Genomic DNA, 18,072 nt, shown 5'->3' with positions numbered 1-18,072 from the left:
CCCTGGAGAGGCTCAGAAGGGAAGGTACCAGGTAGGGAGGAGGGCAGGGGGAGGTGTGGGAGGAAGATGAGGGCATAGATTAGAAACCTGCCTACCTTCAGAATGCTAGCAGCCAGATACTTAGTCCTTACCCTTAGGATTTATTCTTAGGAGAACAGAAGAGGTGATGGGCTTGGGGGCTCCAGGCACCAACAGGGAGGGTGAGTTCAGGGCTGAAAAGCAGCTATCAATTGGAAGTCTTACTATGGAGCAGGCAGGCCTCTAGCCCCTCCCTCTTCCTCCCTGCCTGCTATGGGCATCCTTCCCCCAGACGGGCAAATAGGCTGCTTTAGAGAACATGAAAAGTCCCCAAGGAAAGATCTTCCAGTTAGTAATATTTAGGAGGTGGGGCTCCTTCAAAAGAAATGGCAAAATCTCCTTTCAGTCACCCTGAAGCCGTAAGCAACACAGAGCTTCCAACCAACGTTTGCACTTTCTCATTCTTCAATAGGAAGAAACAACATATCTCATATGCTCCCAGAAAGATGAAAGGCCATACAATAAGAACAGGGTGCTATGAAAAAGGAACACTCATTTAACAGGAAAAAAATTCTTGGAAATTAATAGGTAAAATAAAACATTCACTGGAAGGGTTAGACGATTGAGGACATTTCCCAGACAGTAGAACATAGAAATAAGAAACAAGAGAGGCCGAAACCGGTTTGGCTCAGTGGATAGAGTGTCGGCCTGCGGACTGAAGGGTCCCGGGTTCGATTCCGGTCAAGGGCATGTACCTGGGTTGCGGGCATATCCCCAGTGGGGGATGTGCAGGAGGCAGCTGATTGATGTTTCTCTCTCATCGATGTTTCTAACTCTCTATCTCTCTCCCTTCCTCTCTGTAAAAAATCAATAAAATTAAAAAAAAAAAAAAAAAAAAAAAGAAACAAGAGAGAAAAGGGGGGAAAAAGAAATGATCAAATAAATAGTATAAGAAATGTTCCCAGGCCTAAAGAGTACATGCCACTGGATTAAAAGAATCTGCCCAGGGTCTAGAACAAACAATTTTAAAAGACCTGAACCTGGGAGCTCGGTCCTAGAATTTCAGGGCAGCAAGCAGAAAGCAAAAAATTTAAAAGCTCCCAGAGGTGCAATAAAGAAAAAAATCACACACAAGGGAATAAGCATGGCAGTAGACTTCTCCAGAGCAAATGTCGCTTCGATTATGACAAAATTATTTTCAGTCTACATTTCTGTACTGAGTTAATCTATCAGCCATGTGTGAGAACAGAAAAGAAATGTTTTCCAAGCATACAAAGATTCAGAAAATTTCATTCCCATCCACACTCTCTTAGGAAACTATGGGAACATAGATGCCAGCAAAACAAAAAAGTAAACCCAGACAGAAAAAGACACAGATTCCAGGAAATGGGTTTGCAACTCAGAGGAGTGGTAAAGGAGTCTCAGAGGGCATTCTAGAGCAGACCAGGGAGTGGCCGCTCCAGCCTGGAGAAGAATGGAGGGTCCTGAAAAGGAGCTCTCTAGAAAAAACAGACTTGATCACATAAATGATGAGGTAGAGCAGAGCTTCTGGAAAGAAGTATGGGAAATTATGCAATTACAAAAGGCAATTAATAACTCCAGGAAAAACAAAAAGCTATGCCGGAAACAGAATGCAATCGTAATGTGCTACTTGACTCTGCCACAAACAATATTTATAAAGTCTTAATGATGTAAACCCTGATTACTGACATAATATAAAAAATGGTGCTTCAACTAGAGTATTTTGAAAGCATGGGGAGATAAGAGGTGGGGGAGGTAGTAAGTGAGCGAATATCTCATATACTATCATGACAAATATCAAGCAGTATGTGCATATTATGCATATTATTTTTATACTATAAGGATAACTAGAAAAAGAAATGGGTGAAGTCCTAGCCGGTTTGGCTCAGTGGATAGAGTGTCAGCCTGTGGACTGAAGGGTCCCGGGTTCAATTCCAGTCAAGGGCACATAACCAGGTTGTAGGCTCAATCCCAAGTAAGAGGGTGTGCAGAAGGCAGCTGATCAATGGTTCTCTCTCATCATTGATGTTTCTATCTCTCTCTCCCTTTCCCTTCTTCTCTGAAATCAATTTTAAAAACAAGAAAGAAAGAAATGGGTGAAAGTGGTTGTCTGAGTGATGGGTGAGGGGACAGTTTTGGAATTTGGGAAGAAAACAGACTGACTATTTTTCATCACAGACTTTTAAAACCACACATGAATGTTTCTTATTATAATTTTTTAATTAAAGTAAATGTAACCAAAACACCCCCCCCTCCCCATTTTCACCCCTTAGAGTGTGGGGAGATTCCCAGCAGAGTAGTAGCCCTTGCATTTCAGAGTCACGAAAAGAGAGAAAGTCAAGTTGCTGAAAGTACATCTATAGTCTATGACTATCACTTCCCAGTCTGTTGGCGAAGATCAAGTGTACAGCCTGTGACTGTCTTCTGAGCAGGGGGCTCTAAGATGAAGTTGGTCAACTACCCAACACAGAATAAATCCTTAAGAATGTCAACTTTGCCTCCCTTCCCTTTTGAATGAGAACTTCCCATATATTTGTTTACTTAATGAAGTGAACACAGTTCAGAGAAAAGCAAAGCATCAGTCAGGATCAGATTCCAAAAACCAAAGTCAGGAGATGGAGTGCATGGTTTTCATCTGTGTGATCATCAGAATCCCCTGAAGAGATTGTATAAGAAAAGGTGTCTGGGCCCTCCTCAGGACCTGGGATGACTCGGACCCAGGGAGGAGGGGTGAGTGACCAGGCCAGAAAAAGGCAGGACTGGAAGGAGGCCCCGGCATCCTGCCCACCATGCTGTGGCCTCTGCACACCCACCCAGGCTTCCACGCCATCCTGGTTTTCTCATTAATGCCCCCAGTTGGGTCCAAGAAACTTCAGCCATGGGTCTCTTTGGATAGAGTTGTTGGGATTTGGTGCTGGGGAAGGGAGAGGTTGAGGGGATGTTTCCAGTCCCCTGGAAACCAGCTCAGACTCACCTGCCCAACCTCAGATACCCCCAGACCAGTGGGGCCCCTTTGCTAAGCGGGCAGCTGCTTGGCTTCCCCAAATGCCCTCGGTGCCCAGAGGCATGGGATGCTGGCCCAGGGCTGGAGCCAGTAAATCCAGCTGTGGCGTTTGCATGGCCAACCTAGTGCTGATGCCTGGTTCCAGCCAACTCTGATTCACGCACTCCATCGCTTGGCCAGCATCCCACCCACGGCCCTCCTCCCTTCCCTCCCCGCAGATCTCCCTCCCTGCTGGCCCAGGCAGCTCTTGCCCAAGGATGCAGATGTCAGGATCCCAGGGTCAGCAAATTCAGTGGTATGTGGTTGCAGAAAATCAAAGAGAGACTTCTCTTAGGCTTGCATAATTCCCCCATACTCCTTTTTCCTATATTCTTATAGCGTGGGGCCAAGAAAAATCCTCTTCAGGAGAAGGAATTGAAAATAAAAACTATCTAGGCTTACATTTGCAAATCATTTTCTACATCCAAGCTTTCGTATATATTATCTCAGCTATTTGAGCCTCACAAGCACTCTTTACAGTTGTTATTGGAGGCTTGACATCCAAGGACTTACACTGCCTGCGGCCTGGCAACCTCTTCTCTTGTGGATGCTTCCTTACCTTTGGGTGGAGGGAGAAGGAAGGCTGTTTGTCAAAGGGGATGCTATTAACACTTCAGAGGACCTCCTGCTCCTCTGGAAGAGTTGGGAGGCAGGCTGAGGGAGGCCCCAGAGCAGGGACAACCGAGGCAGAAAGCAGTAGGCACAACGGGTTTCATGACATTTGGAAGTATTAAGGATGATTTAAAGCATAACAAAAGTAGACAGCAATGGACTACGATGTATTGATCCCTCAGATTTTTTTTTTTTAAAAGATTAACTTGCCCTAACTGGTTTGGCTCAGCAGATGGAGCGTCGGCCTGTGGACTCAAGGGTCCCAGGTTCGATTCCGGTCAAGGGCATGTACCTTGGTTGCAGGCACACCCCCAGTAGAAGGTGTGCAGGAGGCAGCTGATCGATGTTTCTCTTTCATCGATGTTTCTAACTCTCTATCCCTCTCCCTACCTCTCTGTAAAAAAATCAATAAAATATATTTCAAAAAACATAAAAAAATAAAGATTAACTCACCTGGCCGGTGTGGCTTAGTGGTTGAGCCTAGACCTATGAACCAGGAGGTCACGGTTCAATTCCTGGTCAGGGCACATGCCGGGGTTGCAAGCTCGGTCCCCAGTGGGGGGTGTGTGCAGGAGGCAGCCGATAAAAAGATCAACTCATGGTCACACTTTCTTCAACTCTACCATTACCCACTCCACTGCCCATCTCCACAAATGGATTGTCCATTGCTGTCTACTGTTGTTATGCTTTAAATCATCCATAATACTTTTGAAGCAAATCCATACCATCATCAAATAGTCAGTGCTGAAATTCACCCTAAAAGTCCATATAGCATTTGGCTGCTATATCTCTTAAGTCTCTTTGAATCTATAGGTTCCTGCTCCTCTTTTTCCTTTTTTTCTGGTAAACTTCATTTGTTAGGGAACCCAGGTCATTTTTCCGAGAGTATCCCATATTCTGAATTATGCTGGTCACATTTTAAAAACATGTTCTTATGACAGGTATTTCCTATAAACTCAGTGGTTCTCAACCTCCTGGCCCTTTAATATAGTTCCTCATGTTGTGGTGACCCCCAACCATAAAATTATTTTCGTTGCTACTTCATAACTGTAATGTTGCTACTGTTATGAATCATAATGTAAATATCTGATATGCAGGATGGTCTTAGGCGACCCCTGTGAAAGGGTCATTTGATCCCCAAAGGGGTTGTGACCCACAGGTTGAGAACCGCTGTGTAAACTGGTAGTTAGATGTATAGATGTGAAGTGTGATTTTGAGCAACAATGCTTCATGGTCACGTGATGTTGTACTATTAGTAGGTATATAATCTACTGGTCTCTATTTTTGTGATGTTAGTGGATATGGATGATCATTATCTAGGTCCATTAGCTCATAAGGGCTTCAAAAAAAAATGGTGATTCTAACATTGCATATTCACTTACCAGTTAGAATTCTTTCAAAGAGAAACTTTTTCTCCTCAAATAACAATTACAGTTCCTATATGAAATGCAGAGTGCATTCTTGATTTCCTTCCTTGTTTTCCAGTTTTCAGGGTGAGTGGGTTCCCACACGATATTATCCCAAGATGACCTATGAATTATTTTTATTATTTTTATTATTATTTTGAACTCATGGATTTTAACAATTTTTTTGTTTTGTTAATCCTCATCAGAGGATATTTCCTCCATTGATTTTTAGAGAGAGTGGAAAGGAGGGAGGGGGAGAGAGAGAGAGAAACATTGCTATGAGAGAGACACATTGATTGGTTGCCTCCCACACAGGCCCCTGCTGGGGTCAGGGATCGAACCTGAAACCCAGGTACACACCCTTGACCAGGAATCAAACCCGAGATCCTTCGGTCCATGGGTCAATGCTCTAACACTCAAGCTACAGTGGCCAGGGCATGCTTTAGTAATTCTGCTGTGTTTCCATCTGTTGCACTTATTATTTTTATTTGTGCTCTAATTGTCTCATCTTTGACCTCCTTGCGTTATTCCCCAAATTCTTCTGACCAAGCTCAGTAGTCTTTGGTAGTTTCCTTGCTTTCAGGAATGGCAAAATGTTCTTGGCTTGTCTTGTATATTCCCTGCCTTGGACCTCTAATCTGGCATTCTTTAAGGAACTCTGACTCCTTTTGGTGGAAAATGGTACTTAGAATTGATCATCTGGGCACAGGAGATGCTGGTTAATCACTGCTTCTGAGTCCCTTTAGCAGACAGACCTAGAAAATACACATTTTTTAATGCTATCGTTTTATAGTTTTGAAAAAAAGAAATCAAATTTATGAAAAAGTTGCAAGGAAAGTACAAAGAACTTTCCCCCAAACTTTTTGAGAGTAAACTGTTGGCATGAATGTTGCACAGGCTCACTTTAGTTGTCTTGCCAACAAACAAAAACATTTTCCTCCGTAAGCGCAGCACAACCACCAAAACCAGGACAGGAACACTGATACTCCCCACCACACTGAAGCTGTTTTGCCGTGGTCTCAACAAGGCCCCTGATGCCAAAAATCCAATTCATAATCACGCGTTGCATTTGGCTGTCGTGTTTCTTTAGACTCCTTCGATCCAAAACAGTCCCCGTCTTTCCATGAAGTCCATGCCTCCTATGAGCCAGGCACCCCTAGGTATTGGGGGTACAGAGTTAACAAAAATCCCTGCCCATATGGAGCCTGTGTGGGGTCAAGCTCAACAAACAGACACAAAAAATATACAGTGTGGCAGATGGTGATACGTGCTATCGAGAAAAATAAAGCAAGAAAAAAAATGTTTAAGCCAAAAAAATTTTTTTAAAATAAAGTAAGAATGAGAGCAGGGTTGGCTTACTGCCCACAAGGGCTGTGGGGTTTCCGTGTTCTGGCCCTTGGCAATGACTGATAAAAGAACAATGAGATCAGCCGCGGTGCCCTTCTGTGAGATAAAGTTGGTGAGACTGGGGGCTGTGCCAGGAACACTCGGGACTGGAGCTCAACCTTAATTCAGGGATGATTCAGATGTGGTTTGGCTTTGATGAACTCAGTTCACAGATGATTAAGATTTCTCAGTAATCAATGTGCACTGCTAACTTACCAGTGTAAAATGGAATGCAACGTTTATGAATGCTAAATCTAAACATAAGGATGGCGTACCAGTAATACATTTGTAGACATGAGCCAAGTATATATTAGGTTGTGCTGGTTTCTATTTGATTTGGGAAGCCAATGCGTGTTTTTAAATGCCCTGGAAAAGGTCCCAGGCATTGTGCTGAGAGGATAAACCGTCTTGTTATGGATTCCCCTGTGGGGACAGGTACTCCTGTGGGAGTGAAAATGAAGACCCAGCAGCCCCTGCTTGCAGAGCACTCATTGTTTATGTCCTTATCTAGTCTGGGCTTCTGCACCTACAAAAAGTAGAACATCTCCCCATCGGGTGGTTTGAGGCCTCAACAAGATCGATCGCTCCTGGCCCTCACGCAGACTTGCCAGCTCTTTTACCCACAGCTCTCTCCTTGAAAATCCATTCACTAGTTCCCCTACTATGTCCAGCCAACTATCCAGTCAGCCTCCGCCCTGTGCCTATGATTCCCAGAGATGCTGTCACAAAGCCCTGAACTCCGACGTTCCAGTTTTATCATTGTGAGCTTCCACTTACCACCAGCCCCTTTTCCTCTTCACCCATCTCCTTGGCCAAAGATGTACCATGGGGACGTCTCCCACTGCATCACGTTCTATGATCAGGTAGGAAACCTGGCTGGGTTCCCTGCTGCAGCCTCAACCTTCCTAATGCCACGACCCTTTCATGCAGCTCCTCATGTTGTGGTGACCCCCAACCATACAATTATTTTCATTGCTACTTCATAACTGTAATTTTGCGACTGTTATGAATCGTCATGTAAATGTCTGATATGCAGGATGTATTTTCATTGCTCGCGACCCACAGGTTGAGAACCGCTGCTCTAAGCCATGAACCTGTCGCTGTCTCCCTGCTCCTCTTTGGAAGCTCACATCTGGTTCTGGTTCTTTCTCCTTCAACATTAGTGGCTCTGGTACCTAATGTGTGGGCTTGGTGCCCTGACGGTAGCGGTGCCCGTGGGCATGGAGACACCTCCATCCTCTAACTTCACTCTGCTGTCCTCAGCAGCAGGCACCACCACTTCCTCAGGCCACACTGGCACCCTGTGCGTGTGTCCATTCACCCAGGGTCACCCTCTGTGCCTCGCCTTTCCTACCAGAACCAGAACCCACTACCTCTCATCAGATCACCCATCCCATAAACAGTCCTATTTTCCCCAGTCTACACCTCCTTTTGTTCCATCCAATTTCCTTCCCCTGAGACCTGGAGCTCCTCAGGCCCTTCAATGCTGCCCTCACAAATGACCTAAGCTCAACTAAATGTACACCCTTGGCCCTAGGATAGTCTTTCTACTTCCTCCTCTCCTGTTTCTTGGCTGGTGGGGAAAGTTATCATTCCACGCTAAATGGACCGAAGACACACTCATTCTAACTCTACCACTGCCTTTTGGCAATCTGCTTCATTTCTCATAACTACATGTTTTTCATTACTCCAGTGACTATCTCAACCTTGCCCCTTCACCCTCGATTGCTTAAACCCACTCCTCGGGCCAATTTCTTAAAAGCACTTTAACTCTGACTTTCCAGAAGCCAGTCATTAAGAGCTTTGTCCTGTTCCCTTCTCTGCACGAAGAATGCCTTCCTTGTCTCCGTGGATTAGTTGCCTCTCGTTTTCTCCGAGTCATAATTTCCTGGCCCCGAAAAAAGGACACTCCGGGCATTGAAAACTTGTGAAGGGAAACCACTCGAGTATTATTTGTGAACTTGGAGAAATCATGGCAAGCAATAGATCAGAAAACATAGTTCTGATTTTCCAAAGGCCAATTCCCCACAACTATAGGCTTGGGGAGCTTGCCATCAATCTCAGGCAAAATTATAGAAACCAACTGGCTTCTTGCTTATTTAGAAAATGGTTTAGCAATTATTAGGAGCCATCCTGAGTTCTCTGAGCCTCATTTTAACAAGGTTGCTGGATGGGTAGATCCGGAAAAGCCATACAAATGTTTTAATCTGGATTTCAAGCAAGATGATAAGCATTCGAGCAAGTAGGAAACTCTCATCTGGACTAAAGTAAAATGTGGAGGATTAGGTACCAGGTAAGTGTGCCCAAAGAGTGCTGAATAACTGATGTGTCTGAGTCAGAAAGCATGTTTCTAGAAGTGTGCTGAAAGTTCCATCCTGAGACCTATCCCATTCAACATTTTCCCAAATTTCTTGGATGACAATAGAGGAAGAATGTTTATAATATGTGGATAATATTGGTAAAGGGGATTATGTTAGAGGAAATAATTACAGCCAGAATTAACTCAATAGACTCTAACAGCATATCATTAGTAGGAGAAATTCATTAAATACTAAATACTGAGTGAAAGAAACAAGTAATAGAAAAAAATTACAATAAGATTCCATTTATATGAAGTTCAAAACAGGCAGAACCAGAGTATTGTTTTTGAAAAATGTACGTAGGGGATAAAAGCCAGAAGAAAAGTGAGGAAATGAATATCACAAAAGTCAGGAGAGTTGGCAGGGAGGAAAGGGATGTGATTAGGAATGGGCACAAAGGGGGCTTGGTGGGGGGACTGTTCTATTTCCTAGCGTGGGCAAAAGAACACAGGTATTTATATTATTATCCTTGAAAGTGAATATATATTTCCATGCACTCTTTTGGATGTTTGTTACATTTTACAGTAAAAAATATTTTTAAAGGAATAAATCTGAAGTTCTCTGGTCCAACCACCGCCCAGCACCCCCCCCCCCCCCAAAGTCCCAACAGTCTAATCAGCATGAGGAGTGAAAGACACTTCAGGATTTAGTTGACAAAGTAAGTCAAAGAGCCAGGTGATCCAGGCTACTATGGAGAAGAATGGTCTCTAACCTGCCCCATGCGAGCCACTGGGCTCCTGATGGGACTGTTCACAGGTGGGAACTACGCTTTCCTTGGGACTTAGGCAAGCAGGAGAGTTGGGGGGACTTGACCCATGGGATGTGAGAAGCCATCTTCTGTCCTCAGATGCCTGCTCTTCCTGCCAATGGGTGTTTAGAAGCAGTCATGAGTGGCAAGTGCTATCTTCAAACCTTTCCAGGCTTTAGATGGAAGAATTCAATGTGCCCCCATGTGACTCCAGAAGACAAAATAATGGGCAGAAGTCACTGCAGGGCTGATACCGGCTCAGTAAAGTAACTTTCTCGTGGCTGAATGGCTTTATAAAGTAACGAGCTTCCCATCTTTAGAAGCATTCATGCTGCGACTGGAGGAATTCTGCTCCAGGATGTTGTAAAGGGAACAGAAGTGTATGCTTGGTTTAGACCACCTCTCCGGTCCCTTCTGACCTCCACAGGCTATGATTCTATGAAATTTGACATTTCTACAAAACCTGTGCCTTATGCCTGCGAAGGAAAGCTAGAATCTGATACAAAAGAGATTTGATTTTAGATATAAGCATTAGATTTTGACAGCCACTTTCTTTTACAATTACATGGCATTGGTCAAGAAGGCTCAGGCATTGTCTACCTCAGATTTCCGTGGCAAAGAGCTTTGAAGCCCATCTCCCACCCCAGAAGTGGAGCTTCTCTAGATGAGCTTTAAGATTCTTGGTACCAGAGTGGGGACCAGGTCCTGGGTTCAACCTCCCGTCCAACTGCAAGAACACAACACAGACTCACCCGGGACATGGAAGCTGAGACCCGTGCTACTCTCTCCTGCCACCTGCTGGCCCTTCCCTTCATCTCTGGTTGCTCCAGGACACTGGTGGTGTGCGCTCAGGATAATACATTTCCAGGACGCCGTTGCCACCCAGAATCCCCCGGGGTGTGTGCACGGGAGCTGCCTAAAAGGGTAAAGCTTGGATGACTTCCAGTGGATCTTGCTAAATATAGGAAAATCATAAATTCACAGACAATGAGGGCTGCAAGAAACCGTGGTACTGGTTCTAACCCAAAGCCCGCAAACTGATAGCTCATGGGCAACGGACAGCCCACAGGCAGACCTGGTTTGGTCCAGCAATGTTAAATTATTTTGACCTAACATACAAATTGGGAAATTTGACTTAAAAATCAGGTTTCTAATGTAATTTGCTACTGGATATCAGAAGTCTCAAAGCTGAGAGTGGTAAGTAGTTGAGTACATCCATGTTCTAGTTGCAAGACACACCAATAACCAGATTACAATGGTGCCTGTCACAAAAGACCCTACCCTTGGCCCATGTGGAGGATTAAGCGGTGACTTTCCTTAAATCTACCTTTCTAGCCTCTGCCCACTTTGGGAGAAGCCAGCTGCCGGGGAAAGGGGTGGGGAGTGGGAATGGAGGCTGCGTTGGAAGAGGCAGAGTGAAGAATCAGACCTGAGACAGAAGGTGGGTTGATGTGTTGAATTATATTTGTGATTTCAAGTGTGATTTAAATTAGACTGGGACTTTTAAAAAATATACAGATATATAGTTTTATTGATTTCAGAGAGGAAGGGAGAGGCAGAGAGAGATAGAAACGTCAATGATGAGAGAGAATAATTGACCAGGTGCCTCCTGCATGCCCCACTCTGGGGATCCAGGTATGTGACCAGACCTGGAATGTGACCTGGATGTGACCTTCTGATTCGTAGGTTGACGCAGGCAGGCCGAAACTGGAACTTTTAATATGTACAAGGAAGTTATCATTTTAAAATGGAACTGTTCCTGTATTGAGAAGTGATCAGAAAGTCACAGAATCTAGCCTATTCATCCAAGATGCCATTAAAGGGTTGGGAAGGGAAATCAGAGTATTGAAGAAAGTGACTGGGGAAAAAGCCATCTTTTTTCCTTGCCCTATCAAGTTCAGCCCATCAATGAATTGGTAACTCATTGGTTTCCCTTTACACTGTATCTCCCCATGGCAATCCTTAGTCAGAGTAGAGGAGCAGCTGTTCTCCTTAGCAGAGGTAGGAGCTCATGCAGGGTGTAGGCGCACACTTGCTCACCTTGCCTCACCAGCCCTCATGTCCCTAACCTGCCTGATCCTACAGCACTGGGATTTATAATACTTGATCGAGTCCTATTCTACATTTTCCAGTGGGCACAAGGAAGATGGAGGGGACCAGTGACTTGTCTAAGTCAGACAAAAAGCAGCTGAGTTGTACTCTAAAATCCACGCTCCTGAAAGTAAAATCCAGGGGTGGAAAGGTATATGGCTACCTTTGCTTCCTTCTACTGTGTGCAGCCTCACCCACACTAGATCTTTCCTCCCATCCTTCTGACCCGGTAAGAAGATGTACCAGGACACTGGGTAGCTAAGGGAGCAGACTGGGGGTGGGAGAGAGAATCAAAGGGAAGTTGGGGCGGTGACATCTTCAGTTGCCCGAGGCCAGTCCTGTTCCCACCACCTCCAGCCCCACCCTGAAGCACACACAGATGAAAGCAAGTGGCCTTCTTCCTGTCCCTGGATCATTCTCCACTGAAGCCAGCTTTTAACTGGAACACAGGAGCTTACTCAGAGACAACCTGTCCTGCGACTTGGTGCACAAGCAGAGGTTGTGTAGGGTGGGGACACCACGGCACTCCTAACGCTCTTGTTCCTCTCCATTTCTGAACTCATCACCTTTCCCTACGCCCCAGCAGCCAGGTATGATGTCTGGGAAGTGGCTGGGCATTTTCTCTTGGGTTAAATGCCCCAGGATGCAAAGGCAGAGAGAAGCCCCTCCCCTCTCATTCCTTAGCTGAGTCACTGGTACATCCCCAGGCTCACTGAGTCCTGATCTAGAACTGCTGTCTTTAATCAAACAAACAACTAGTAATAGTGTCACCTCCAAGAAGGGAAGCTGTAAACACTCATCACCCTTTTCTTCTTTGAAGTAGGGTTTATTTATTAAATATATTTTTATTGACCCGAGAGAGGAAGGGAGAGGAATAGATAGAAACATCTATGAGAATCATTGATCAGCTGCCTCCTGCACACCCCTCACTGGGGATTGAGACGGTAACCTGGGCATGTGCCCTGACCGGAAATCCTACTGTGACCTCCTGGTTCATAGGTCAATGATCAACCACTGAGCCAAGGCGGCTGGGCTCCATAGCTGGTTTTAAATGTGGCAGCATACTGCTTTCCACCAGCAGAAGAGGGACCAAGTGGGAGGGGCTTCCCTTTGGACGTGCGGGGCAGGAACATGGACCACCTTCTCCCTTCTTGTTGAAAAGGGGAATGTCTTCTAACCATTGGCACCAGAGTAAAGCTTTTTCTGTAACCAAATTTAAACTCTATTTCAGACCTTCCACCTCTTTCTAAAGACACTTAAAGCAATTCTAATTTTGAAAAAAGTTATGTAAGCCTCACTGATGCTGAGTACATTAACCATAAAATAAAAATTTCAGGCCCGGCTGGGGTGGCTCAGTGGTTGAGCGTCCATTCATGAAACAGGAGGTCATGGTTCAATTCCTGGTCAGGGCACATGCCTGGGTTGCTGGCTTGATCCCCAGTTGGGGACGTGCAGGGGCAGTCATCAATGACTGTGGTAATTGATGTTTCTCTCTCTCTCTCTCTCGCTCACTTCCTCTCTGAAATCAAAAAAATATATTTTTAAAAAAATTTCAGTTTTGGAGGAATGTGTTATAATGAAGTTAAGGGCTTCACAGCTGAAGAGAATTCTGGCAAGGCTGAGCTAGGTAAAAGGGCACTGCCTCTAATATTTTTCTTTACCTTTTTCAGTCCATAATTATGACCTGTTGACCCTGAATTTGACCAGAATGAAAATGGTTCAAGATCAAGAGAACAGCCTGTAGCACCCGAAAGATCCTTCTCTCAAAAGCATGTCCCAGAGACGATAAGCAAATGTTAGTCTTCTCTATGCAAGGCAAACTGCTGAGGCAGAAACCAAAACACCAGCCAGAGCGCAGGCAGCTAAGGCCTCATCTAGGCAGGATGTGAAATGTCAGGCCATTCGTCTCATATTTTTACTGCGTGGTTACAGGATGGGGTTGATGTGGGAATGAAAAACAATACTGACTCGGGAGAATTCCTTCTTTTTTTCAGCCCTAAATATTGACACCCACTCACCAGGTTTGGAAACTAGCAAAAGCTACACAGACTTCTAGGGTGAGCATTCATTTCCCTTGGCCTCCATTCCCTGGCTGTCCACAAAGGCAGAAAATGCCAAGTCAGCGCCAATCAGTGCATGCCAACAGCAGAGGGCACAGACCTGTTTCTTTTCTTTTTCTGTCAGTCCTCACCCGACCGAGGATATTTTTTTCCATTGATTTTTTTTTTCCAGAGAGACTTGTTTCTTATTTCATTTGGCTACAGTGCCGAACTATAGTCACAACCACTACGGTAAAAAGCTCAGAGTTCCTCCAATAACTGCTACAACCATGAAATCAGAAAGACAAATGAAGCAAACAAATGAGACAAAAAAAGAGGTGCACACATTCTAACGATAAACCATAGTTAGTTAATACATGGCATTTGATAGGCATTTGTATTTTCAGTATACTCCTGAGTCCAGTAAGTATACTTATGCATCTCTACATTTTTCCATATGAAAAGTCTGGTTTCAACCTATATTCCCCATGTAGAATAATTTACTCAAAACCTTAAATCCCAGAATTCTGGTAGCTAAGGCCATTAAAACCAAAAGGATGCACGTATTGACTGCCCTGATTAGTGAGAAATATAATCCAAATGCCGACTAATAAATATTTAATAATTCAAATATGCCTTTACAGCTGGGAGAATGTTTCCGTGGCTCTCTCTACCCCAATACCTCTCTGAGTGACGTTAGAGTACGCGCTACCACAGAAGGGGTGAATGTATTAACAGAACACAGGTCTGGAGCCACTACCTTCACCAATGGCACCATTACAACAAGTCCTCATGTTGGCAGCCTCACCCTGGTGAAGACCTCAGGCAGAACCTGGGGCGGGGTTAAACTGTAAACTTCAAATCCTGACCCTTGCGCTCCAGGTTCCATGGTTCTCTTCCTGGAATCCCTGGGCAATCTTCGCTTTACTAATTGCATCTTCTCCTTCAAAGAAGCAAAGCTCAGTTTGAAGGTATCATGTCAGGCAGCCGAGAACCTCCTCCTCCCTACTTGCACATCCCTGAGACTGAGTCTTGGAGGAGAAAGGTGAAAACCCACACACACACACACACTTTGTTCTACTCAAACTATAAGCTTTATTGCATTTTACATATCACTCATCCAGGACATGGTAAATAGGCAGGTGGCACCATCTCACTTGTGAAATGACACAATGCACATCAAGTCTCTTGCTCCAGGTGAGGCCCACGTGTCCGGCAGAGAAGAGCTCCCACTTCGTGACGCTGGAATGTGAGCCTGTCGGGAGCCAGCAGTGCTATCCTCGTTTCTGCGCCTTCACATCCATTTAGCTTGGACTTTAAGTTTTTAATTTTTCTCTTACAGTTTGAATGCTTCACAATCTACTTTAAAATCAAAAGGTCATGTGCTCATTCTTCTAAGACCATTCTGAGTATGGGATTGTCACACGCAGTGCACACGCGCTTCCAACCAAACAGAAAGAGAAGGCTTCAATCTCACAGCTCAGGAAGGCTGGGCAAGTGTTCATTTCTCCGTCCTGCTCAGTTTTTCCCATAACCTGTTCCAGCCTGGAAAACGAGCGTCCCCTCTCGGACAGATGGGACCATGGGAGGAAGAGCTGTTTTTAAACTGGAGGCCACAGTGGAACTCTCCCTTTCTCATCTTGCTGTATGCGTGGCCCCCCTTCCTTCCTGAGTGGGGAAAACCATTGGCACTAAACAGTAAAAAAAAAAAAAGGCTCACCAAACCCATGCTTCAAAAAGTTAAAACAATATAACAGAAGATATTGCAAGGGTTCGACTACAGCCTATGGCTGCCTGCTAACACACAGACCTTCCATGTTGGTAAACGGCCCGAGCACTATGACAAAGCTCTCTTGCCCAAAGACTGTGATCTAGATCCACAAAGGCGTATAAGAAACGAATTCTAAAGCTACAGGAATATAACAGAGCAGTTTGTGAAATAAATGACAAAGTGAACCTCACCTGCATGCAGATGTAACAGAATACAGAAACTGGAGACAGCTGGAAAGAGAAATCCTCAGGATGTACAAATGTGATCAAGGGCACAACTTATAAAATACCACTAATTTGGAATTTTCCGATAGGAAGTTACGGAAACATGCCAACAGCAAGAAATTAAATGACTTCAGTGCCAAGAGTCTGACCTGTTGACACTGAACCAATGTTCTCAAAAGAAAAGATCCCTGCTTTCTCTGGGACCGAGACCTGAGGGAAAACTCCCCAGCTCACAGGCAGAGGCCGCGGCCGGAGGAAATCAGCACAGAGCAGCTGAAAAGGCTGGAGCTTCGAACTCAGAGATTCAGCAGAGAGGCCCCTGACACCTAAAAGCTGAGTTACAGAACATTTAAAATGTGGACCCTCGGGTCGCTTAAACTACTGCAAAAATACATGTGGTTTCCAAAAGCTCTACATATGCTGTGATGTGGGGTCCAGAGGAGTCCTTCAGAAGCAGTAGGAAGTTGAGGTGACACAGGTGACGCTGGAGGCAAAATCTCCCCTTTTCGAGGTTGCAGCAGAGTGTTAAAGAAGTGGCTCCAGGAACCAGGCAGGACAGCACAGGTACTACCTACACAAGCATGTCAAACTCAAAGGCGAACACGAGCCAAATAAACAAGGCATGCGGCCTGCGGGCCGTAGTCTGACATGCTTGACCTACACCCAATCAACAGTGTGTCTGGGAAAGGTCATCCACTTTGACCCAGTGGGCCTCTGGGGAGAGATGCATCTATCAGTGAGAGAAGATACCCTCGTAGAACCAGCCAGATTGAACCTATGATAGATAACTTTTTTGTTTTGTTTTTATAGCCAGAGGCTCTCCAAAACCATCTTAAGGATAGGAATTACAAGCAAATTCTAACAATGTCTTTCCAAATTAAAAAAATATTCTTTATTATTATATATTTAAATCACAGAACTCCAGGCTGAATATCATTAGACAAACACACACACAATTAATTTCTGGAATTGTCTCCCATACTCTGTCTCAAAATTTGGCCAACTTATGCCTCCGGGAGTTTTCCAGTTCATCCCCACACCCCAACTTGAGATACATAGAAACACTGGAGCCTTCTGGTTTTAGCCACAGTCCCAAGGTGCTATTACAGATAGATCTGATGGAGGTCACTGCTGCTGGGTTAGAACAAGAATAAGAATGCTACACGTACAGTTCTGGGTGTGGTTAAAATGTGAATCCGTATGCCTCCTGGCCTGCAGGCTTTGTTCTTTTGTTTCTTTCTGCTGGGGTTCTCTTACACACTTCAATAAAAATATATCTTCTATTCAGAATCACACTGGAAAGCAGGTGGTTTGAATGAGCAGTCCTGTTACATAATAAGTTACTGAGTCTACAATGGAGAAATCTGAACTCTGGGGTTACAATTCAAAATAAATATTATTTCAGGGTAAATAAACAAATTATTTGGCTGGCTAGTGAAATGCTTAATTCTTTTTAAAAACATAATTACAACATGGACTTTTTGCTTTATGCTGTATTCCAAGACAAAAATCAGGTAACCTACATTGATTCATAGAGCCTCCCTTAGATTTCTGAGACATGACTCCAGGGCCTGGAAGCTGTAATCTCTGAGGCCTGGGTTAGTTGGTGCTCAGGTAAAAACTGCCACACAAGGCCAACCTGGATTAACACCAAATATTTCTTTAAGTCTGATGGTACCTAGAAGGAGGCCCTCACTCAAACAATGAGGATGCAGAAAGTGGAAGCTAGGGCAAGCTGATTGCTGAGGACAACTCTGCTATTTGACTCAGACAACACAATGGAACATGAATAAAAATATCACTATCATCTTCAAAACTCACTATCATCTTTTTCTAATCAGGAATTCGACGGTGAGAGGAACATTCCTATATATTGCTCACCAATACATTCTCCTTAATAGAAGTGAAGCTATTTTAAGAATATAAAAAGCTTTTCAAGACATCTGTTTTCAGGGATTAACCACAGTACCAGAAATACTTTTCAGAGTTGGTTCGTTCTAAAGTCTATCCCAAGAAAAAGGGCAGCCAACTTTCGTGAGCTACCAAGACATGTTCGGGCACAAATATTTTCACTTTCCTAAAGTTATACACTGTCTTCAAGTCCAACTATATCTGATATATATATGTACATATCTGATCCTTTTCTGTCAGCAAAAAAAGAAATACCTTTTAAAAAAAAATTCCCAAGTTGATATCTGTATAGACTGAGGTTGTTTTTCATAACTCAGAACATGGATGACATCAAAACATCTGCAACTGTCCCTAAATTCACATCTTTAAAAGGTCCATCTCTCCATTCACATGAATTCATCTGAATCATTGCCGTCCTGTAGGAAACAAAAAAGTGAAACCA

The 18,072-nt window shown here is 44.3% G+C and overlaps 1 protein-coding gene across 10 annotated transcripts in view; it reads right to left on the bottom strand.

The window, feature by feature from the left end:
- Positions 1 to 14,799: 14,799 nt before the first annotated feature.
- The window catches only part of CCDC25 (coiled-coil domain containing 25), a 48,244-nt gene continuing 44,971 nt past the window's right edge, over positions 14,800 to 18,072 (bottom strand). For 8 of the 10 annotated variants that reach the window (XR_004968222.1, XR_004968221.1, XM_036313215.1 and 5 more), the window contains one exon: positions 14,800 to 18,046. Coding sequence is in view for 5 of the 10 variants with exons in the window: in XM_036313210.1 (XP_036169103.1) it covers positions 18,017 to 18,046 (30 nt within the window). In the remaining 5 variants the exon portion in view is untranslated. The remainder of the gene's footprint in view (positions 18,047 to 18,072) is intronic. The other 2 variants (XR_004968219.1, XR_004968220.1) reach the window with 2 other exon arrangements.

The sequence above is a fragment of the Myotis myotis genome, unplaced genomic scaffold (assembly GCF_014108235.1).
Source record: "Myotis myotis isolate mMyoMyo1 unplaced genomic scaffold, mMyoMyo1.p scaffold_m19_p_6, whole genome shotgun sequence".
NCBI lineage: Eukaryota > Metazoa > Chordata > Mammalia > Chiroptera > Vespertilionidae > Myotis > Myotis myotis.
This window is presented reverse-complemented; position numbering and strand designations above follow the sequence as displayed.